The 23,367-nt window shown below is 46.8% G+C and overlaps 1 protein-coding gene across 1 annotated transcript in view; it reads left to right on the top strand.

Moving 5' to 3' along the window:
- The first annotated feature begins 9,015 nt into the window (after positions 1–9,015).
- The window catches only part of Hsc70-5 (Heat shock protein 70 cognate 5), a 28,357-nt gene continuing 14,005 nt past the window's right edge, over positions 9,016–23,367 (top strand). Inside the window, exons 1-9 of the mRNA XM_077687314.1 lie at positions 9,016–9,224; positions 12,408–12,454; positions 13,025–13,294; positions 13,377–13,501; positions 13,615–13,688; positions 13,777–13,883; positions 17,970–18,132; positions 20,890–20,982; positions 22,482–22,691. Of these exons, the coding sequence (XP_077543440.1) occupies positions 9,126–9,224; positions 12,408–12,454; positions 13,025–13,294; positions 13,377–13,501; positions 13,615–13,688; positions 13,777–13,883; positions 17,970–18,132; positions 20,890–20,982; positions 22,482–22,691 (1,188 nt within the window). The 5' untranslated portion in view covers positions 9,016–9,125. The remainder of the gene's footprint in view (positions 9,225–12,407; positions 12,455–13,024; positions 13,295–13,376; positions 13,502–13,614; positions 13,689–13,776; positions 13,884–17,969; positions 18,133–20,889; positions 20,983–22,481; positions 22,692–23,367) is intronic.

Below are 23,367 nucleotides of genomic sequence, written 5' to 3'. Positions count from 1 at the left end.
TTTGCTTGCCTGTAAGACCGAAAGCACTACGCGCCTTCTCCGCCTTCACTTAAGGTTTATTTGTGTTGCATTTGCACTGTTTTGTGTGATGGTACCGGCCGCTGCACCACAATGAATGAAAAGTGACCAAAAGTGAGTGAAATGATTTTGTGTCACATCGCAAACAGGTAGAAAACAAAATAATATTTGCATGAAAGGTTGTGTTTATTTGAGGTGAACTTTAATTTAGTTGACCATTTTTGACGAGCATAGCTGCATGTATTGAACAAACACGGTCTTGGGCGCTTTGCCCTTTCTTGTTTTAATTTGGTTCGCCTTTGTTGCGAGGTAATTTCTCATTTTTGTCTGTGAACTTTGGGGTTACCTTTGCTTATTTGGAGGATGGTCTGCAATTAATTACGCCTTGTAACGCTGTCGTTACATAGTCTGCGGCCTATGTTCTTTGACTCTCACAGCCCCGCGACGGGTGAAGACAAAGCTACGTTCAGCTTCACACGCGCTGAAACTGTTGTTCGATAGAAAAAATTCAAGCAAGCACCTTGTTTTACGTAATGTCACCGTGAGTTTGTTTAACACTGCCATCTACTGGACACGAAATGAGGCCTGTTATCTGATCCCCTTCGACTCTGCGCGCGAAGCTTATCCTTTGAACGGTGATAACGCGGCGCACTCGCTGGGGCTGACGGTAGATAACTCCACATATTGTAAATTTCCAGATATAGTACAAGAACTGCGTTTCTGATTTGGAGCAGGTTCTGGTGCACGGTAGAACGCCTAATATAGTAGATAGATTAAACTTAATGGGCAGGGCGCAGGCACAGCAGCCTGTGTCAGCCCCCTGCCAAATGGCTTTTCTGGCTGCTCCAAACCTGCCCCAAAAGACCTTTCTGCCTGCTAAAAGCCTGCTCCCTGGACTGCTCCCAAACCCATGTGCCCTGTTCCACCCCTGATGCATTGGAGATTACTGTTAATGCAAGTTGGTGACGGCATTCACAGAGAATGAGATTTAGAATTCAAATATTTACGATGAAACACAGTTTAGACAATTGAGCTATGAGTGAAGGTTTCCTAAGTTGCTTTCTCAAGTTCATGCAAAGAAAAAATTAAAGCCAGTTCCACGCCTGTGAAATATGCTGAAACAGCGAAGCTGACTTTCGTGCACCAAGATTTGCGCACCAGACAGCCGTCGCATCGTCTCGAGAGTACTTGTGGGCCCGTGGTAAGGGTCCGAAGGTGGCAGGCCGGTGGTGAGCGCGTACAGCTGAAGGAGTACGATTCCTGTACGGCAAACTTTCGTTTGACTACGGCAGTGGTGTTTCGCAACTTCAGCACACTGGCAGCCTGCTCCCACACAGGCGGTGGTCGCTCACAACACCGCTTGCCGTGGTATGTACAGGCGTGGCCTCTGGTAGAAGTAACATGGAGCATGTGGCGGTGCTCCAAGGAGCACCATGATGGGCGCCGCTGGAATCTTGCGGCACATGTGCAATTGGTACCATACGTGGAGATAGGTACGCGTTGTCTGCTACGGCTCTACCCACTGCACCGCGCGCGGCGAAAGTACGCAAGCAATCTAGCCACAGTGCTTTAATTAACAAATCGTACTGCAACTGAGTTATCAAAGTGGGCACTGTTGCACATACAAAATTTTAAATATGCCTTCCACTTCCAGAGGATAATTTTCGTTACAGAGGTTCACTTTCAGCCTTGCTATTCTTAAAAAAAAAAAAAAAACGGAACAAACAGTGCTGATTTAGTAAATCCATGCTTCAGGTTTATTAGGAGATTAGGTACAAAACATTTCAAATTTTTGCCTAGATAACTCATTTCGAATACTTTAGAGCTCCATGGCTGCAGTGCTTTCATACAAGAACGCGTGCAGTGAAGTGGAAGGAACCATAGCAGACGACAGGCAGCTATCTCCGCCTCTGGCATTGATTGCACACGTGCCGCAAAATTCCCGCGGCGCCTGTTGTGGCGCCGCGGTGGCCACAACGGCGCCACCTCTAACAGTGGCAGCCGCGCTTGTACATACTCCAAGCTCACCCACGCAGGTCTGGTAGTTTATCGATGCATATATAGGGAGGTGGACCTGTGCTGTATGCCGAGATAGTGCATGATCGTCTAGTGGGGTACCCTCGCTCGGATGGCCGCTGAGGCGGTGGTTCCATCTGTTGGCCCAGTGGAGTACCTTCGCCTGGCGTGACGGGCATCGTCACCAGATGTTGCGAGCCCCTAAGCAGCATGCTTTTAAAAGCAAGAGAAGCATGTAAGAGCAAGAATAAAATCCAGCTGGCAAATGTATGGCATAAGATTCGCTTCACCTTTTTGGTGGCACTGCCTGATTTGGACAGCATCACTGGAGAACATGGTAAGTGAACAAAATGGAGAAAGTGCAGATGTTAGGCATGCGCAGGGTGTGATTGGCTTCCAGGATGATGCAAGCTTGTGCTCCATGATCTCACCACTGATAATGTGCCAATTTTCCTTGGCTCGTAATTTCAAAAGATGCAAGTTCAGTATCTCCCACGCATTCAGTCATTGCTACAACAGCCTGGGAAATTTCATCTCCATTGTGTGAACATGATTCGACTTAGGACACTGAGTGAGATAAGTGTGCAACTGTTTTTGCTTATTTCGCGGCCCGGCTTACAGGTTCTCGTTCAACAACTTCGCACCAGATTCGTGAGACATGCATCAAACGCGATGCGTACTTTTGTAGTAGCTCAGTCCTCGCATATTGCAGCTCGATGCAGCGTGTATATAGTAATTCTGTAGAGTGCTCTTTTGTTGGTGGAACTCTTTCCACAGATCCCTCCTTGAGCTATTCTCCAGTAATCTAGTCGTATTCATCTAGGAGCTGGGGGTGTTTGTTGAGCTTAGTAGTTGATAGACATTCACTTTATTCATTGTTCATTATTGTAGTCTAAAATGCTGTTACAAGGGTGCATGTCCTTGAAAAGCCATGAAAGTCCTGAATGAGTTGCTTGGTGCTTTGTTTCTTTGAGGGATGCTTAAGCTGAATGCCCTTGAAAAATGTGTAACTGCATAAAGGTGTGGTTAAATTGCATAAGACAGCAGGCATTTAGGGCATTACATTAGTTTAAAACTCCAAACGTTAGCTCAATGTCGTCTTGCAGTGTAACACTTTGTCACAAAGAATGTAACTTTTGAACTTTTGCCGTCTTGTCATGTTTGAATCTACCATTCAAACATGACAATTTTCGACTCGGATTTTCAGATGGAGCTTCAGTTGATACGTTAAAGTCAAGGATGTGACGGAAGCCCGTCTGGTCGGTATGCATTTTGATGAAGAGAAGGACGCCGACCCCTAGTTAGTTGAGTTTAAAGGAAATTAACGTTTCGGCTCCCGCACGGAAACCTTGGTTACAATAAAATCTTGAAGGGAAATAATCGCCTTATATACGTTTCACGACGCTGCGCAGGCAACTTGCGTAGATTGGAGGCAGGTTTCCGGGGTTGCGATTCAGCGTCTGTTCCATCGTCTGTATGTGAAATGATTCCAGTAACAGGCGTGAGGTAGCATTTCTTTCTTTTGCAAGGACGCGTGCAGCAGACCAGTTGATTGTGTGCGATGTGGTATCGCAGTGCTCGGCAAGGGCACTTGTCGACACGTGGCTGTTGTTTACATCGTTGCGATGTTGCTGCAGGCGCTTTGCAAAGTTTCCTGACTCACCAATATACAAGTACTAGCAATCTGCACAAGGGATGACGTAGACAACTCCTGGATACCTCTCTTTTTGCAATGTGTCCTTCACGTTCACAAGTTCATGCCTTGGTTTGCAAGACGGCACATGCGCAGTTTTCACGTTGTACGAGCGGAGTATGCGTGACAGCCTCACAGAGCCTCGCATGCGTGCCATCAGCGTCCTCTCCAAGCTACGCGGCAAACCCGACGTATCCCCGCTGTCCGAAAGGGAATGCGCTGCTGTGAGAAGCCTGCGCGACGAGGCAGTCGCTGTGCTTCCGGCGGACATGGGTAATGCCACCGTCTTCATGGACGCTGAGGAGTACAGGACCATAATGCTCACCTTGATGGGCTATGCTGGCACCTATGCAAGTCTTGGGAAGGTTCAACGAGAACTGCAGAAGCTCTTGGCTGACGTCTTCCACGCTGTACCGCCTCAGCACAAGGGGTTGTATTACAAGCTCCTATGCCACAACGGACAAACGCCAGCAATATATGGTCTACCCAAGCTGCACTAGCCTGGTGTTCCTTTGCAGCCAATAGTGGACTTTACCCGTTCACCGCTCCACAGGCTCATCGGCTTCCTGCATCGCGTCGTCTCCCCACTCATAGGAAGCATCCCAGCCTATCTCCGCAACAATGAGGACTTCATTGAAAAGGTTCAAAACCTTCAGCTCGACGTCTCCGATACAATGGTGTCGTTTGACGTAGTATCACTGTTTACGAGCGTTCCCATTGATTTGGCTGTGGACGTTTGCACTTCCGCACTGAGACTGACCCCAGGCTACCGAAGAGAAGCCCAATCGAGGCACACGACCTGGACGGTTGCTGCATTTTTGCTTGTCCAACACGTACTTCACATTCAACGAGAGATTCTTCAAGCAAGTTCACGAAGCGGCGATGGTGCATCTATTTCCGTGACAGTCGCCAACCTGACGATAGAGGCACTCAAGGAGCGTGCCCTCGCCTCTTTTGCACCGCAACCGAGAACGTTCCTGCGTTACGTCGATGACTGCTTCTGTGTGCTACCAAAAGACTCGCTTCACAGCTCACCTCAATGGAAGGGAACCGGCCATCCAATTCACGACTGAGGAAGAAGCCGACGGGCGTCTGGCATTCCTAGACATCCTGGTGAAGCGTGAGAGTGTGGGGCTGTCCTTTACAGTGTTCAGAAAGAAGACTCACACCGGCAGGTACCTACACTTTAATTCGGTGCATCTGGCAGCACAGAAACGGTCTGTGGTCTTGGTCTCCTCCCTTCTCCGCAGAGCTGACAGGATCTGCAGCAAGCCAGAAGACTGGGTGGCGGACAATACGAGAGTACGCTATAAACTTTCATCGTGCGGTTACCCTGAGGCCTTCATCAACTCTGTTCAGCAGCAGCGCACTCGCCCTGCGCACGTCGTCGACGTCTGACTTCAAAAGCGCGCGGCAATTCCCTACGTGCCCGGCATCAGCGAGGCTCTGTCACGCACACTCCGCTCGTACAACGTGAAAACTGCGCATGTGCAGTCTCGCAAACTAAGGCATGAACTTGTGAACGTGCAGGACACATTGCAAAAAGAGAGGTATCCAGGAGTTGTCTACGTCATCCCTTGTGCAGATTGCCAGTACGTGTATATTGGCGAGTCAGGAAACTTTGCAAAGCACCTGCAGCAACATCACAACGATGTAAACAAGAGCCACATGTCGACAAGCGCCCTTGCCGAGCACTGCGATACCACATCGCACACAATCAACTGGTCTGCTGCACGCGTCCTCGCAAAAGAAAGGAATGCTACCTCACGCCTGTTACCGGAATCACTTCACATACAGACGACGGAACATGCTGAATTGCAACTCCGGAAACCTGCCTCCAATCTACGCAAGTTGCCTGCGCAGCGTCGTGAAACGTATATAAGGCGCTTATTTCCCTTCAAGATTTTATTGTGACCAAGGCTTCCGTGTGGGAGCCGAAACGTTAATTTCCTTTAAACTCAACTAACTAGTTGTCACCGTCCTTGTCTTTCTTCACCAGTTGATACGTTACAGCGAAGTCCATTCAATGATGCTTCCTCACACTAATATTTGTCCTTATTCATGTTCATTTGGAAAGAGCATCAACAGCAAGGGTTTAAATGTCAATGCATTAATGTGGGTAAGATGTTACTGGAGTTGTGAAACATATCAAAACAGTGCGGTGAAGACGAGACTAAAGGAAGAGAACATGGGACGTTCTCTCCTTTAATCTCGTCTTTACCACGCTGTTTCAATAAGGTGTGTACATACAGAGTAGAGCACAGCTCTAAGACTGTCGTTATGGAGTTTTTAAATATTGTTTAGAAAATTTAGGTGCTTCAGCTATCAGCCACATGTCCAGTACATGCCAATTTCTGATGGATTCAGCTTAGTTAATAGAATTTAGTTTTAGGTGAAACAGTTGTATTGGTTCCAGCTTGTCTAAGTTGCAGTTTCCACTGGTAAATAGAAGCCACTAGTGCCAACTGGGATGCTTCGCATGCAGCCATTCTTCACTGTCTCCCACGCCACATGGGGCTACCATCATGCGAATGAGGGGAACCGATCTCCTCTAAATAGCCCGGAATCTTGGCATGACAGTCTGCAATGGCATTACCACCTGCATGAGAATCGGCAACAGCACAACCAGAGATGCCAACCCCGACCTAACTGTATTGCCTACAACTGGCAATGCCCCAAAGAAACAATTGAAAGCGGCCCCACATAATTAACATCACCAGCCCCCCCTCCCAAGAAAGTACAAAAAGCAAAAATGCCAGTGTGTTGAGATTTTGGTGTGCAAAAACATCTCAAGGATGGATGGATAGATAGAAACCTATTGAATCCAGAGCCCTCCACTAAAGTGTGCCGTGTAGCCCAGGTGTAGCTTCAGTGGGTTAAACGCCAAAAATTTAAATTTTTTTTCCACCACAAAAAAGCAAAAACACATTGGGCAAGCCACCATCGCAACTGTGCTGTTTTCCGCCAGGGGACCCTACCTCTTCCCACAACTCTGGCAGACTTGGGAACCTGGACCCAACATTTCTCAAACAAGTTGATAAAAATACCAGAACCCTAACTTTTACAATGGATGACCCTTGTATAAAGCCCGCCTCCTTCGTCTATGGGATGCTAGTAGAGGTCTCGTTCACGGGCAGGTGCATCAAAACATAACCGCACCCTAAAAAAATTAATTGCTACAATCACCGAAGAAGCTCCTCAACATGCTCTTTCGGGCACTTGGTCAAAGACTGCGAAGCATTGTACAAGCAGCAACGAGACTGGCTTTCTTGCAGTAAAGTCTCCAGACTCATTGCAAGTCCCTGTACTCAACCATCTAGTATTAGCGATGATGGTCGACCACAGAGGCTCTAGACTGGCTTGGTCATCTCTCTGAACACGAAACATACTACTTGCCATCTTGTTGGAACACTAGTAAAGCCTCATCGACATGTTCCACCAGGTCCGGTTGTCTTGGGGGTCGCGGGTTCGATTCCCGGCCGCGGCGGACTCTTTTCTGATGGAGGCGAAAAGCAAAAACTCCCGTGTGTACGAGATTTCGGCGCATGTTAAAGATCCCCAGGTGGTCAAAATTAATCCGGAGCCCTCCACTACGGCACGCCTCATCGCCTGCGTTGCGTCGGCGCGTTAAACCCCACAACCGATCAATCTGATTGTATTGGGAAAACAATGGATCCCATCTTGGACTGATGGCCTCTTGCAACTGGCCACCATAATGCTGGAGGTTTTGCAGGCTCCTACTAGCCAGGTTGAATATTCGAATGTCTTCACTTATGCCATTGCCCAGCACCCCTTATTGTGGCAACACAGGAAAACGTGTGCCTCTGACTGGTGTGGTGCAAACTCATGAGGCCATGGCAGGAACACACTCACTCGGGAGACTGAACGAAAGTGAGGCTAAGAGCCCACTTAGAAGATCAATTCACTACACCATTGAATGCCAGAGGGCTCACCCTAAATAAAAAAGACCCAGGGAATAATTACATGCTTTAGAAGCGAAATGTGATCAGTATTGTTGGCATCAGTGCAGACTTGATACAATCCACTTGCCGACGTGTAAGATCTTAAACCTAGCATGGTGCATGCGCTTCAATGCCACAACAGGCGCTGCTCGTCATTGCGTTCTTCGGCCTAGTCCTTTGTCGTTAAGTCGTCAGTATAAATGACACCCATAGGCTTGCTTTGTAAGCATGTTCACTTTGTCAGTCATTCCCAATTAAGACCACTCAAGAATCCTGGGTAAAATTTTGTTGTATCTGTTCCAAAAATATTGGTTTCCGTCGTTTCACCTACAACTGCCCTGACTGCCACACCCCGGCCCCAACCCCCCACCTCGTATTCATCTGCTCACACCATCCCTCCCCACTCACCCACCTACTCTGAAGCAGTGGGGATGTGCGCTGACCAGCTCGCACCTGCAGGACCGGCAAAACCCGATCCAGCGGGGCACCCAAGCAGCGAAAGCACGCGGCTACCTGGACTGAGGCGGACACTCGTCTGCTCTTAATTTGTAAAATAAGCGTTTATTCTTCCTCCTCCGCCTGTGATGTCTTTTCTGGCAAACCATCATGAGTGTTGCTAAAAAACGACTGCGTTTTCAGACGGGCAGGTGACCAACTGGTACCTTGGGTGCTCGCAAAGGAACGCCTCTGAACGAATATTATTGGCAGGTAAAGAAAATGGCTACCCCTATAAAGAGTAAATAAAAAAAAAACACGTTTGACCCGCTGAGATTTAATTTTTGGATCTCCTTTACCGCCTTCCCCATCCCTGACTAGACCTTGAGTCCCCCCTTCCGAATAAAAATAAATTCCGGGTCTCCTTAGCAGCAGCCCAAAATCATGAGTTTCGAGAGGCTGATGTGCCCGCTTCATAAAATTCACAAGTGCCTGCCGCGTGACACCTGAACGGCACGTAAGTAGAACAGGTGCACGCGCGCGCAGAATCGTGATTCTAGGGAGGCGTTGGCGTGTGCCAGTCTGCTTGCTGGCCAAAAGACAAAGAAACGAAGGCGAAGAAAGAGACAGAAACGGCGCCTAAAGTATTAGAAGTTAAAACGCCAGGCTGTCGTCTTCAAAGTACGTAAGCAGAATTGAGTGTCCGAAGAATTTTCGAGCATTTCCTGTGCAGCTCAAAACTTTATCATGATAGAAATTCTATGGGCAAATAAAATACGAAGCTGCTTCCGGGCAAGTGTGAGCAGACCAAGGATAGAAGCACGGAGCAGAGCGCTCACAAGCGTTAGTTTCTGGAACCTTCGTTGCGATTAAAAGACCGAGCGGCATCGCCATTCAGCATCACGTGATCCGCACATTACGCACGTGGGGTGCAGCAGCGCAAGGACTCTCATTTTCTTAGATCATTATTTGTGCAGATATTCAAAGCCCCAATCGACGAAATGCTTAACGCAGCAAGAGTATCATCTCGGTCAGTTCTAAACTCAAACTCTATCACAGAGAGTCTATTACGGCGGAGTTTTGTCACACTTACTTCAAAGGTGAGTACAGCAGGGCTAAGTCAGTAGGCCTAAGCGCTTATGTGCTGCTTGTGCTAAGAAAATAACTATCGCTTGCGATAGTTGAACATTGCTGCCTTCTATAAAATGCTTTGACGAGTAGCTTGGCCTCGCTTGAGTGGTGTTCAGTATGTTCTAATTAGATGACTTTGTCGTCCAAGTGAACATGATGCAATGGTTGCTTGCCTGCCGGCATGCGATCACTAAAGGCGTCCGAGTTGGACAATTGGTGTGACAAAGTGCGTCTAAGTACGCAGAATTCAGTCTACACTACAATGAAGTACATCGCAACGTCCTCACCGCGATATTTTTCCGTAAAAGTGCGCGCAGTGGCGTGACATTGACTTGCCATGTGCAGTCGACAGATCTCATTGATTCGATTTCGCTGCACTGCCACCGCTTGTTTGAAAACGTAATGAGTGAATTTTTTCTGCTGTGTTAATTTAATTATGTGCAACTTGTTCTCGCGGACTATTTGATCATGTATTGAAGGCAGGTTCTTCACTGTGTGCGGCCTTGCTTAGGTTCTTCACTGTGTGCGGCCTTGCTTTTTCTACGGAACGCAATCGGGGTATGATCTTGCACCTCAGGATTTGGCACGAAGTACCATGTCCAGGCATAGTACTTCGTGTGTATTCGGAAGCCTGGCCGCTTAGCAATGCATGTAGCATGCCCAGCCGTGTGGTTTCTATGGCCCGTAATTTACGTTAACCATTTTCCCTAGATATTCGAAGAAACTGTGTCAGCTTCTAATATTTGGCTTGGCGATGCGGCTGAAAGTGTTAACATTTCAGTCTTGTTTTTGTGAGGGACTTGAGCCGGATATTAATTAGCTCATGACTAATTGAGAAAAAATGCTATCAGATGTTTTCGTAGCCTGTGAAATCTTGTGTTCAGAGAAGGCGACCTTTCGTATGAAGGTATTCGGGCATTAAGCGTCATGCTACAATCATTCATATTACGCAAGATTACCCTATAAAAATGCAGCTGTGTCCTGGGAACAGCTCCGGGGGACCCATATGCACCCGAATACATATCAATTTCCATCAATTTGTCAACTTGAAATATGCGTACTTTTGAAAATTTTAGACAAGCGTTGCTTATATTTACAGGTGAAGAATGTAGCCGTTGTGTTTTAAACTGGCTAATATTCGTTGCCCATTGCTGCAGCTTGGTGCTACGTGAATTACTAGCAAAGCTCTTATAGACGGAGGTTTCATGGGAACAGCACTGCCAAACAAATGTTTGTTGCTTGTAGCCAACCTTTCTGCCTACTGCATCTCGGTTAACATGCACAGTGTTTCGCGAAGTCCTCTTAAAATTACATTTTAAAGACTGAATAACGTTTTGTTTTATCTGAAAGATCATACATTTTGTAGCTCTGTTCTTTTTTTCTGCAGACAGTGATTGCACATAATTTACTTAGTCAATATAGGCAAAAAATGTCGCAAGCTGTAGTTGGTGCCCGTTTGAGTGCAAGCCGTGTGTTTATTTATTTATTTATTCTTGTATTTACGCTGAGAGTGAACAGTGGTTTGCGAGGGGGTGGTCTGCGGCTGAAGGGAACTCTGTGTGTGCAATGCTTTGTGCCAGCGCATATAGGCCGAATCAATGTCGGGGCTGTTATTGGCGCGAAGTGGCGCGCACTGCCCCCTGTCGTTTGTGCGTCGCTTTGTGCCCTTGTGCCGGTGCTCCTCCTAGGACACCTGCCTAATTGCGCCCCTTTTCTCGCCCCTTTTCCCGTTCCACAAAGCGACTCCCCAACCCAAAAATGCATGCATTTGCATGCCAGTATCGTGTCACTTCAAAACGATGTCTTTGTTTTAGAGAATTTGGCCCCTGGTCTGTAAAATGGTGTTTTCTACAGTGGTTGCAGGATGGCTACCCTACTGGAAGAGGATAGATTTATGGCCAGTGACATTTTTCTGATCATTGTGACAGATGAAAACGCTTGTGCATCCAATTTTGGTGCACGTCAAAGGCCTGATATAGCCTAACCTAACTAGTAACCTTTATTATATCAATTTCAGTACATAAAATGTCATGTGCAGTTGTACTAGTACTTTCCACAAATTCATTAACATTAGCCCAAATGGCACACTTAAAGGGACTGAAGACAAAACCGAAGCTGGTCTAAATAAATGAATTGGCACCCACAGAAAATGAATATACCAGTCTCTGGGTTGGTACCTTGAAAATAATCACACAAATAATCATAAAGTGAAGCTGTCAGCTGCTCAGCAGAGTTGACGTCAAGGGCGACTGAGGTACGATTCCTCTACACTATCGTTGTATGAGCTGTTGTCGTGTGCTGCTATGCTTCCTCTAGGGTGCGTACTTAAGTATATTTGTATCATGTTATGCACGTTTTTCATTCCATACTGGCGCCAAGGCGTTTGTTAGTAGTGCTTTGGGTGCTCGTAAAAGCTCTAGGCACATATCTGGCAGATGGGCCAATAGGCAACTCGCTTCGCAAAACATTAACACAAAGCATAAATATCAGCATATCGCGATGGACAAAATTTAGTGTTAAACTAACAGATGGCACCACGTTAAGCCGGGTGCATCGAAGCAACTTAAGTCGTACTATCTGTAACGGTAATGCAAATCAAAAGAGCGCCCATCGTCGTTCTCGCTGCAGTTACACTGTCCACTAGACGTTTTGTAGCTAAAGCAAAAGGCCGCGCGATACATTCACATTGTTTAACCACCACTCACGCCTCGTGTGGCACAAGATTGCTGCACAGAGTGGTAGGTAATGGAAGTGCGGGGCGGGCAATCTATTTTGTCGTGTGCGCTCAGTGCACGACCAGTGGCACCTGCGGCCGCAATGGTTTGGCCGGTGTGTTTAGTTTTCCGGCTAGACCACACCGCTGTCTCACTTGCTTCCGGCAACCGTTGTCACATGAAACGTCATAAAATGGTGTGGGAAATGAAATGTGTTTTTCAATTGGTAATTTCTCTGCAATTAAAGCATCTTCTGCTGCCGAATAGACGCTGAGAGGGCGTCGGAGCAGTTGAACTATCGTCTGAACCCAACTTGCCATTTGCTTTCATTGTCCCTTTAAAAAAAGTGGGAATTTTATTCTTTCCTTGATTTGAAAGAATAATTGTCATTGGCGTGTCGCTAACGGCCTCTCCCCTTCTTTTATTGTCTTTTTCTAGGACCAGCCACTGGACAAAAATGGTACTGGGATGCAAATTAGGAACAAGTAAGAACTGACTTTTTATGTGTGTGTACTGTATGGCATTTTGAAGCTTGGGTTACCAGGTGTATTCTCAATGTAGTTGGGTCTAGTTATTCTGAGCTGTGATGTTATATTTTTCGTCTCCTAATGGGAAAAATTCCTTGAGGAGAATAGTAACTGAGCTTGGAATAACGTTCCATTGGGAAAATGCCCCATAGATATTTACTGCAATAAAGTGCTTTTCCTTCAAAGAAAAAAAAAATAGCTTGTTTCAGTTAAAATTTGTGAGGCAATACATACATACAGCAGCTTTATTCCAGTGATTTTTAATCACAACTCGTAAAGTTTTGTCAGCATATTCATGTATTGAAGGGATACTGAAGATAATTATAAACTTATGATCACTTTGCTAAGGTAAAGTTTCATGTGTGGTAGGGTGAAACAAAAAATTTGTTCCATGTTAGGCCCTTGGTGGCTTTATTTTTGAAATATTTTTCCTTTCCACAAACTCTATGCTGAAGGGAGCCCTTCTAAGGGTCTCTTCAGCAGCTGCAGTGGTGTGTGTGTGTGTATTAATGCATTTTGTGGTTTCAGGTCGGATCAGGTCAAAGGCGCTGTTATTGGCATCGACTTGGGCACCACCAATTCGTGTGTGGCAGTCATGGAGGGCAAGACGCCAAAGGTCATTGAAAATGCCGAGGGATCACGGACTACTCCGTCTGTAGTGGCGTTTACAGCCGATGGGGAACGGCTGGTAGGCATGCCAGCCAAGCGGCAGGCAGTGACCAACGCATCGAACACGTTGTCGGCAACGAAGCGTCTCATTGGCCGAAAGTTTGAGGATTCCGAGGTCAAGAAGGACATGTGAGTGCTTTGCGCTTGTACAGTGACTCTGGTCTTTCTACTGATGGGTTATATGGTACAAGTTTTTGCTTGCGTCTTTCAGGAAAACGCAGTCGTACAAAATTGTGCGAGCGTCCAATGGAGACGCCTGGGTTGAGGCACACGGCAAGATGTATTCTCCCAGTCAAATAGGTGCCTTTGTGCTCATGAAAATGAAGGAGACTGCAGGTTAGCTCTGAATTATGCTTGGCCTGGAATAGCTTTGACGTTGCAAGTGACCATTCAATTCAGTTGTTAGCATTGGTTGCTTTTCTCCAGCCAGTGAATGATATATTTTTCAGAGGGCTACCTTGGCCACAGCGTCAAAAATGCTGTCATCACTGTCCCTGCCTACTTCAACGATTCCCAGCGGCAGGTGAGTTTTCTAATTTTTTTGTACTTCAATTGTGTGTGTTCTCTTGCTTTTTCCTCACTGTGGCTTGGTTGGAAAATGTGCGTTGCAGGCAACCAAAGATGCAGGCCAGATCTCGGGCCTCAATGTCCTGCGAGTCATTAACGAACCCACTGCCGCTGCCCTGGCCTATGGCATGGACAAAACTGATGACAAGATGTAAGCTGACTTTTTCCATTGCACTTGCTAGCTTAAGTGTGTCAAATGCTGATGAAGCACAAGCTGAAGATATTGGATTTTTTTTTGTGTGTGTGTGTGTAATGCATGTGTAGTCAGTCATAAACTCCTGTTGCATCTGTTTGAGGGTCAAAAGGTCATCTTTTCCAGTGTTAAAAGGGATGTGGAACTGCAGAAGGACTGTCAGTTGGGCAAGTTGGTACTGGTTTAACAGCTCTGCGACGTGGAAAATGGGGGACACTGGGTGGCCACGGAGTATTGAAAAGCATTGTGCTGCTACATTTGGTGCACGACCCTAGAGAGGGCATCTGGGAGAGGGCATTCTACAGCTTACTCTTTTGGGAGTCCAAGTGTATCTGCACTTCAAAAATGAAAATTGTGCTATTACCAAGAGAGAAATTGACCTGCATGCAGCTGTTTGTCATGTTTCTGGTAGGAGTTGGTCGGTGCACGCGTACAGGAGCAAAAATATACTGTATTGTGCCTATTTTTAGTTCATATGCTCACAGAGGAGGGGAGGGAGTATTGCAAAAAAAAAAGGAAGCCTTGTTTCTTGTGGATTTTTTTTTCTGCCCCAAAATTTTGGCAAACAGCAGGTGGCACCTGCAGCTTCTGCTGGAGGCATCAGTGACAAATGGCACTAAACTAATGGATGTGGTAATACCTTGTTAAAGGCCAACTGCAACGAAAATTTACCTGCCCTAAATTGTGCTTCAATGTGTGATATGCACCTCTAAAGTCCCTTGTGACCCAATTTTAAACTCCGCAAACGCGCAGTTTTTTTATTAAAACCGTTCGAAAACACGCCACTTCAGCCGACGCAGCACCTAGCGGAGTGTCGCCGCAACTAGTCGCCACTGCGGCGGACTTCCGGATGTGACGTGCCAGTCAGGACTCCCGTGCGGCCGTCGCCTCTCCTCTGGAGCCCTTTTACGTGCGGCCTCACGCGAGTGAGCAGTGTAATTCGTGCCTCTTGCATGAATAATTGGTTTCCTTAATGTGAGAAGCTGAAGAAACGCTGGGTTTCCGATACATAAAGAGCAAATACGGCAGTAGCACAGCGGCCGATTTCGTGGTCGCGACAACGGCAGCAGCTAGGCTCTCGGTCGACTCGATGAGCACGCGAAACGCGTGTACAGCCTACGTGAGGCGATACGCTGTTGGCGCGGCTGGTCGGTGTGGCGGCGGTCGAACGACTACGGCAGCTGTGCGGTGCACTGCAAGCTCGCGGCCGGGCATCTCTACGAGTGCGCAATACGTAGAACGGACGCGAGACGATGCGCTGTTTTAGAAGCCGCTCGGTGCGTTGGCGCGCGAACGACTACGACGGCTGTACGGCGCACTGCAAGCTGGCGGCCGGGCGTCTCTACGAGTGCGCAATATGTAGAGCGGCCGACGCGAGCCGACACGCTGTTGTCGCGGCCGCTCGGTGCGTCGGCGTGTGAACGACTGCGGCGGCTGTGCAGCGCGCTGCAAGCTCGCTGCCGGGCGTCTCTACGAGCAGAACGGCCGGCGCGAGACGATACGCTGTTGTCGCGGCCGGCCGGGGCGTGAACGAGTACGGCAGCTAGCTGTGCGGCCCAAAGCGCGATCGGCCGGTCGACTTTTCGAGAGCGCGAGTGCGCCGACGGCATCGAAGAGCTCTGCGCCGACGCGAGGTGATACGCTGTTGTCACTTCATCGCACCGGTCGGGGCGCGGACGAGTAGAGCACGCGGCGCACTACACGGAATCGATTCCGCTCAAGCTACTTCGTCAAAAAATAAATAAATACTAGCCGCTGTTGGCAACATTTCTTTCGCCAGTTAGAGAGAAAAAACAAAAAACGAGGCTACATTTCCCAGTACTGAGCTTCAGGGAAGGTCACTGCTCCACGAATGAAGACACTGCAGTGCTTTCGTCGCTACATGGCATAATTATCTAAAGGTTTGGCGCGGGCACCCTGCTAACAGGAACAAAACTGCCCGTGTAAACAAAAATAATAAAATTCTGGATTTGTACTTTTACAACATGCGCTGAAACCTACACCCTTGCCGGCATGTTTCTACACTTCCCTCCTACGGTAGCTTTTTTTTTTTTTTCTTTTCTCTCACAAACACGGGATGGTTCGATCGGCACAGGGCATAGTAGCTGTGCTGGCGCCCATCTAGCGCTCAACACTGCCTTTTGTGCACCCAGCTTCGCCACGACGTCTCGCGAAGCCTGTGTTTTCGTTTTACCGGACGACTAAAGGTGCGTCTCAGCAGCTCACAACGAAGTAATAATGCTTGCACGAACTTCCCAACCCCTTTTCGCGCATGTTTTAAATGTCTGAAGCAACAGACGACCCGAAACACATCGAATGCGCGCCGTCTTCTCACAGGCAGCTGTGCGAAAATCCGCCAGCTGCGCCCACTCGATTCCCGAGTGTAACGTCACTTCCGGCCGGCCGTAATGGCCGCCCTTTTTTTCCAGTTTCGGTTTGAAAAGAGCGTTTTTGATCTTCGTTGACGATGTAGCGAAGCACATTTGGGCCTCCAAATTTTGCAGGTAGCAACTTTTAAGGTTATACTAGCGGAAAATGGTGCATTTACGGAGCCGAAAATTTCGTTGCAGTTGGCCTTTAAGTATGTGTGTAGTTATTCTGGGCAATGATGTGATATTTTTCGTCTCCTAATGGAAAATGTTCCTTGAGGAGAAGAGTAACTGAGCTCAGAATGTATGCTAGAGAAACATTCAAAACTTGTCACTTCTTTGTGAATAAATTGGTAGCTGTCTAAGTGCTTTCGAATCTGAAAACATCTGAGTTCAGAAACATGGATAAACCACTGTCAATTTGCATGGGCATGGGCAGGAAAGTGTTAAGCCACTAATGCAGCTTTGAGGCAGATTTAAGTAGGCAGAAGGTAGAGCTAATCTAGGAGTTTGTGTACTCCTTTGTACGCCATAATAGAAATGGTAGGTTTTTTGTGCGTAATGTAAATGCAGACCACAGCAGTTTTAACTTAGAAAGCCAACACCGGAGCACCATCAGGAGAAGCGCACTGGCAGGGGAACTTGCTGTGCAACGTTCGATATATTGAATGTGGGGTGGCGCACTGAACGAGAGTTCGATACACGTGTACAACAGTGCTATCCTTTAGCAGTGATTTCCAAGGGGATGCTCACATTGTTCGATATGTACAATAATTTGATATATCCAGGTTCAGTATAACCAAAATTGACTGTGTGCGCCTCATGCACATCATGCGCTCACACGCACACACTAAAGTTGCCCAAAAAATAATTTTTGCCCCGACGTCACTCAATATTAGTGAGTTTCAGAATATTGGGCCGCAACACTCTGCGTTCCTCTGGGCATTGTACTGCACATGAACAGAACCCAAGCCGTCCTTTGGGTTTTTGGTTGGCATTGAGCGCGCGTGCTGTTTTGCCGAAATAGTGGGCACCCCAGTGGTGGCCCCAAGAGCAGCTTGCATTCCTTGCGTCGCTCTCGCAGTCAGTGAGACTCCACTTGACCACAGCTGAAGTGAAAGCTGCGGGTCGTCTTCCCATCAACTTTCTGGGCTACGACGGTCGCTGATCTAAATTTGTAGATTTTGCATGTCGTTTGCCAGAAATCATGAACAGGGCATCATGAAGTGTTTTCTGCACTCTGATCGCTAAAATTGCAATCGCTACGAATAGTTTCACATGCAAGAAAGGGGATAATAGTGTAGTGAAGAGTTGTGTTAGGCATTGTCATTTGCAATTGTAGAGACTACAGCAGCGAACAAATATCCGCTGCGATGCTAAGCCTGAAGTTCACAACATCGGAGCAACCCAAGCCGCCTGCGAGCTGTTGGGGACAGCCCTTTCGTGAAGCTTACTGTGCAAGAGTGCGTTCGTTTGGGTTCCCATAACTTATTGGGGCCCCCCAATGCTGGGTTCCCTTTTCTAAAACTGCCTATTAGTTGCTGCAGAAATTGCTTGAAAACCTGTACTTGCTGTCCTACCCTGGTAAACAGCATCCTTGTGCTCAAGTTTCATATTTGTACACAAGTGACAGATGCTGTAAGGTGCCATGTCTTTTCTTCCCTTTATTTTTCAGCATTGCCGTGTACGATCTGGGTGGCGGTACATTCGACATCTCGGTGCTTGAAATCCAGAAAGGCGTCTTTGAAGTCAAGTCAACCAATGGAGACACATTCCTTGGGGGAGAGGACTTTGACAATGCTCTTGTCACCTACCTTGTTCAAGAGTTCAAGCGTGAGGTAGGGTATGGTTTATATAGTACGATACTTTATTTTTGCCTGTTCTATCCTCTTGTATTTCCATGCCCATTCAAAATTGATATGTTGGGTGACAAATTTAACGCCCATTTTCATATTTTTCATGGCATTTCAAAAACAAAGCCATTTGGTGGTTTGCTCAAAAAAAATGCCCTTTCAGAATAAGTTTTGTTTACATTTATACAAAACATGATTTTTGGCATAAATTTGTTTCACCTGAGTGTGGTGGTTAGGTGGTAGTTAGGTTAGGTGTGGTGGGAAAAAAAAGCACCATTTGTAATTGTGGTGCATCGGTGTTTGATTTTTGTAATCCATGTACCAATGCTGATACAAAAAGCTATTTTGAATCATCATATTTGCACTCTGACCATAATTATAAGGGACACTGGCTGAAAATATCAAGTGCCTGTATGCAAAGTTAGTGTTTAATTTTAGGCAGTTTTAGTGCTGTTACACGCATTGTTTACATTTCTATTGTAGTTATGAATAATGTTAGAACAACTTACAAACAGCTTACAACAGTTTTGGTTACATTTCTGGGTTTCAAAATACATGCTTAACGTTGCTACTCAGCTACCCAGCTTAAAGTCGACTTGCCATGGCGCCTTCATCGCATACAAGTGTGTCGCTCATGATTCTCCCACATTTACAATTCACTTCTGAGATAAGAGCTCCAGTGCAAGTCTAAAGATAACACCCAGTAGTGGGATATAGTTAAGAAAACGACAGTGCTTCAAATCAATCGTGCACAGCACCAGCTGTTCGTTGGTCAGTTACGTAGCTGTGCATAGGGATTTCTGTAGGTGTAGTGTTGCCTCAAGAAGGAACTGTCTAGTCTGGTAAAGCCTGCAACAGTTTCGCTTTTGTTTGCCGAGGGAAATCATCAGTGGCACTGCAATGCGGTAGGTGGTTGTTACTGAACCATTTAGGTGAAAGCGTGTCAGCCACGATTCTAGTGCATCAGAAGATCACTGATTGAATCACAGTGGCAAGTTCTTACAGCCTAATAGTAACTGGGCAGCAAGTTTCATTTTCAACTCCGAGCAGATTTTTTGGCATTGTGTAATCTTCCAGAGTATTGTGCTGGTAGTAAACGCAAAAGTAAGTGACAAAGTTATTACTTCACATCAGAAGGATTTGTTGCCTCCATTTATGTCAAACCACCAGATTTCAAGACCGTCCAAAATTTCACTGCCTGACAGAATGGCGTATCGGTTTACCACATTTCATGGGCACCACGAATGCTAGCTCTTACCAATTTTTTTTTTTTATCTGACTGACTATTATGAACGAATCAATTTTTTTTTTCTAGGCTAGTCTTTTAAAATGTTTGCCTAAAAAATGGGTGTTCTGAATTTTTTTCGGCGGTGCTTTTATGACATTTTCTTCAAGAACTGGACAAATTTTGATTTTGCCAAATTTATTTTCGCAAGCATTATTTGTGAAAACATTTTATTTAAAGACTGGTTTATTTGAAAAGGGCATTCAGTCATTTACATTTTAGACTGCTGCATTAGATGCTGAACAAATATTTCTAGCAACGAAAAATTGTTTCTCAGACCCCTAAAAAGCAGGAAATTTCTTTGTTTAAAGGAAGTTATCTGGAAGCTTTCTGCAGCATGCTGTCAGCTTTTTAAAAAAATGTGGGGCATTCTGGTTTTTAGATCCTGTGGGCCAGTTTGAGTGCACCGCGGGGCATGATCTGTCAACTTTTGGTGAAGCCAGATGTAGATGTCATTCACATAAAAGTTTAGCGGCCGATTTCTTCTCGTGACAACACTGAAAACCGCCATGACGGTGCCCACCATGTCTGCGCATGGGTCGGCATCTTGCAGAAATGAAAAAAACAGGCCCCGGCGTCTATCGTCTGCACCTTTACTACCCGAATCTCGGCTGTGGCATCAGAGTCAACAGATATGAATAATAGCAGTGACATTGTGTGGGGATGCTCTACTTGCCCTATAAAACTTGTATCACCAGTGGAGAATGGAGCCGCGGTTGCGAAAGGAAGCGGCATGGCGCACGAAATCCCCTACGCTGCAGCGTAGTTGCCTGCGAACACGGAGGCCAACACGTGTGCCGCCTGCACCTTGCCCATGGCAGAGTCGTTCGGCACAAAAGGCAAATAATAACTTGCAAAGAAATTGTGAATACTCATGCGCACGCCAGTTGAGGTACAACAGCAGCATAGCAGTGTGCTGTAACTGCTAACTAGCAGTGCGCGCTATCGTTAGCTGGAAGACTAGCGACACTTATTTGCAAGCAGCCGAAAGAGAAAGTGCTCGCTGCCAGGTGGGAATGAGATGACCTGTGCCAATGACTTCACTCGTCTTGCGACAAGTAGGCTGTAGGATGCGTCGGGAAACAGCAGTTAACGTTGAGGTAATGCTTTTGGGCTCACTGGGATGACCTCATGCGTGCGCCGCCATGCCCGAGCCCACATGTCCCCATTGCTCAGGCAATATTGCCAGCATGCGTGCCACACCAGTGAGTACAACCTATATGATTCGAAAGTTCAGGAAGCAAATGTTGCAGTAGTTATTCCAAGGATTTCCTTAATTAATGCACATGTAACTTGCTGCTGTACTTCAAGATATTTTTGCAGCAAGAAGGCTGTGAGGTATTACTCGGTTGTGGCTGCGAAAAGCTTTTGAATTTCTTCTTGTTTCGTACAGGGGAAGTGCTGTATGAGGGTTGTATGCGTCTCTTTTTGGTAATGGCGGTTCTTTTTGCTTGCAGCAAGGGATAGACGTTACCAAGGATAACATGGCCATGCAGCGGTTGAAGGAGGCGGCTGAGAAGGCGAAGATTGAACTGTCGTCTTCAGTCCAGGTGTGTGGGTGCTTCTTCACGTTTTTGGTGGCCTTTTAGAGTTGGCCATCAGTATCGATGAGACTGTTCCGAATGTTAAACCTTTGAATAATTGTAGAGTAGTGCTTGCCGTTTAGATTTAAAGTGCGCTTGCGCAGCCTGAACGATACCCAGAAGTTAGAAATAATAATAGTGATGCAAGCAAAAGTTGCGTTTGCCATGGGACTTGTGACGTTATTGTGGCTTTTTCGCATGCTGTCGGATTTCTGCAACTGTGTTAAATAAAAAAAAACTTGTGTAAAACATACTACAAATCGGTTTTGCTAGGTAAGTGAAAAGGGGAATATTTTTTTGTAAACATGCACATGACATTTTTATAAGTTAACCCTAGAATCTTCACTGCAATGATAAATAATCTCTTCAAAATTTCATCGTCATCATCATCATCAGCCTATCTACGCCCACTGCAGGGCAAAGGCCTCTCCCATTAATCTCCAATTACCCCGGTCCTGTGCTAACTGCGACCAATTGATCCCCGCAAACTTCTTGATCTCATCTGCCCATCTAACTTTCTGCCGCCTCCTGCCACGCTTGCCTTCTCTAGGGATCCACCCTGTTACCCTTAATGGCCAAAGGTTATCTTGCCTTCACATTGCATGTCCTCCCTACGTCCATTTCTTCTTCTTAATTTCTACTAATATGTTCTACTAATATGGAAGGCAGCGGTGGCGTAGAGGTAGAGCATCCGCCTAGCGGGCAGAAGGACCGTGGTTCGAATCCCGGTGCCAGACAATTCCCACCGGATTTTTAAAAAAAATCCGCGTAATGATGGAATTGCAGAATGAGGCCTGTGGTGCGGCCTGACCCCGGCCACCATTTCCGGTAACGCACTCTCTCACCAGAGTAGGATTGGCCACCCTGGTGTAGTAATGGCCACAACCTCCAATGAATACGCCAAAATTTCACTTGTTAGCAATTGACCACAATCAGTCAGGACTCTAGGCCTTGTGTCTAACCTGAAGTGGAGTACTGCATGTGTGGGACAAAGATTAGGAAAAGTTTCTTGGCAATCGTGGTACGAATAGGGCATGCAGAACTTCAGTGAGGCATGTATAGCATGCCTCTTTTCCAGTCCGTAGGGTGCATGGAGCATTTCTACATTCCAAACATCTTGAGGCACTTCCATTTTTGCTTTGCAAATTTTTTGTTGCATTAGTTTTCTCACCTTGTTTTTATTTTTTGTTAAAAACAGGGAAGGGTGCTGCTGCCGAAACACCCTGCTTTTGTAGTTGGCGTGTTTAAAAATACTATAGAATTAACAGGGTTTTTTGTTATCCGCACTCACTGTGCGAGCAAACATTTGTCCTTCAGTCCTGAAAGTCGATATCTTCTACATTTAGCATCACAAGTGCAACAAGCATGGTGCTGCCATTGTGTGCCTCGAGGAGGAGTGAGGTGAACTGAGCTGCAGAGTTTGTGCAGGGAGTGCAGTCTGTGAGATGAGGGGCACTTGTGTGCAGACGGACATCAACCTTCCCTACCTGACCATGGACCAGTCGGGCCCCAAGCACATGACCCTGAAGCTGTCCAGGTCCAAGTTTGAAGGCCTGGTGGCAGACCTGATTCGGCGGACTGTCGATCCCTGCAAGAAGGCCATGCAGGACGGCGAGGTGAAGCGCACTGACATCGGGGAGGTGCTGCTGGTCGGAGGCATGACGCGGATGCCCAAGGTGAATGGTTGTGTACTCCTCCTTCAGGGGGACATTTCCTCCTGAAAGTGGCAGCTCCAAAGAATGAGTGCACTGATTTGAGGAAGAAACTTTTGGCTACCTCGGTCAGTTACAGTATGCCTCTCTAAGCTTTTGCAAGGGGGGAGGGGAACGTCATAAAAGAAATTGTTGTTAGCCTTTTAGAGCAAAGTGATCGAACAGGTGTTGCAGCGACAGTGTGTCATGGGGGAACTTGGGAACACCTGGGCTGTACTGGGAAAGGGAGGACATAATGCGGTAATAGCTTACATGCACCACTTTGAGTGCGAAACGGCAAAGGTGGTGTAACGTAGTAGTGTGCGCATTGCAGTAGTGGCCAGGGTTATGTGGTAGTTAACATTCTCGAATGTTCTTGTGTTGCCAGGTGTGGAGCCCTTTCTAAACTGGCACACACTGCGATGGAGCACGCATGGGGGGTGTCAGAGCTGTTGTGCATAACATGAAGCTTTGCACATGTTTTAGTTAATATCGTTTCATTCTACAGGGACCGATGCTTCGGGGTCTCAGTGTAGCCGGTTGTCTAAAGTATTCTCAACTAGCGCATGTGCCAGCTGTCCAGGCTTGTTGACGAGTTTTTACTCATTTAAGTACTCGTTGCAGTGGGTGGTGCCGCTGTTAAAAAAGTTTAGGCTGCAGT

Source organism: Haemaphysalis longicornis, unplaced genomic scaffold, assembly GCF_048455015.1.
Source record: "Haemaphysalis longicornis isolate Haplotype H1 unplaced genomic scaffold, Haemaphysalis longicornis Haplotype H1 scaffold_1, whole genome shotgun sequence".
Taxonomy (NCBI): Eukaryota; Metazoa; Arthropoda; class Arachnida; order Ixodida; family Ixodidae; genus Haemaphysalis; species Haemaphysalis longicornis.
Note: the sequence above shows the minus strand (reverse complement) of the source record. Positions and strands in the feature narration are given on the sequence as shown.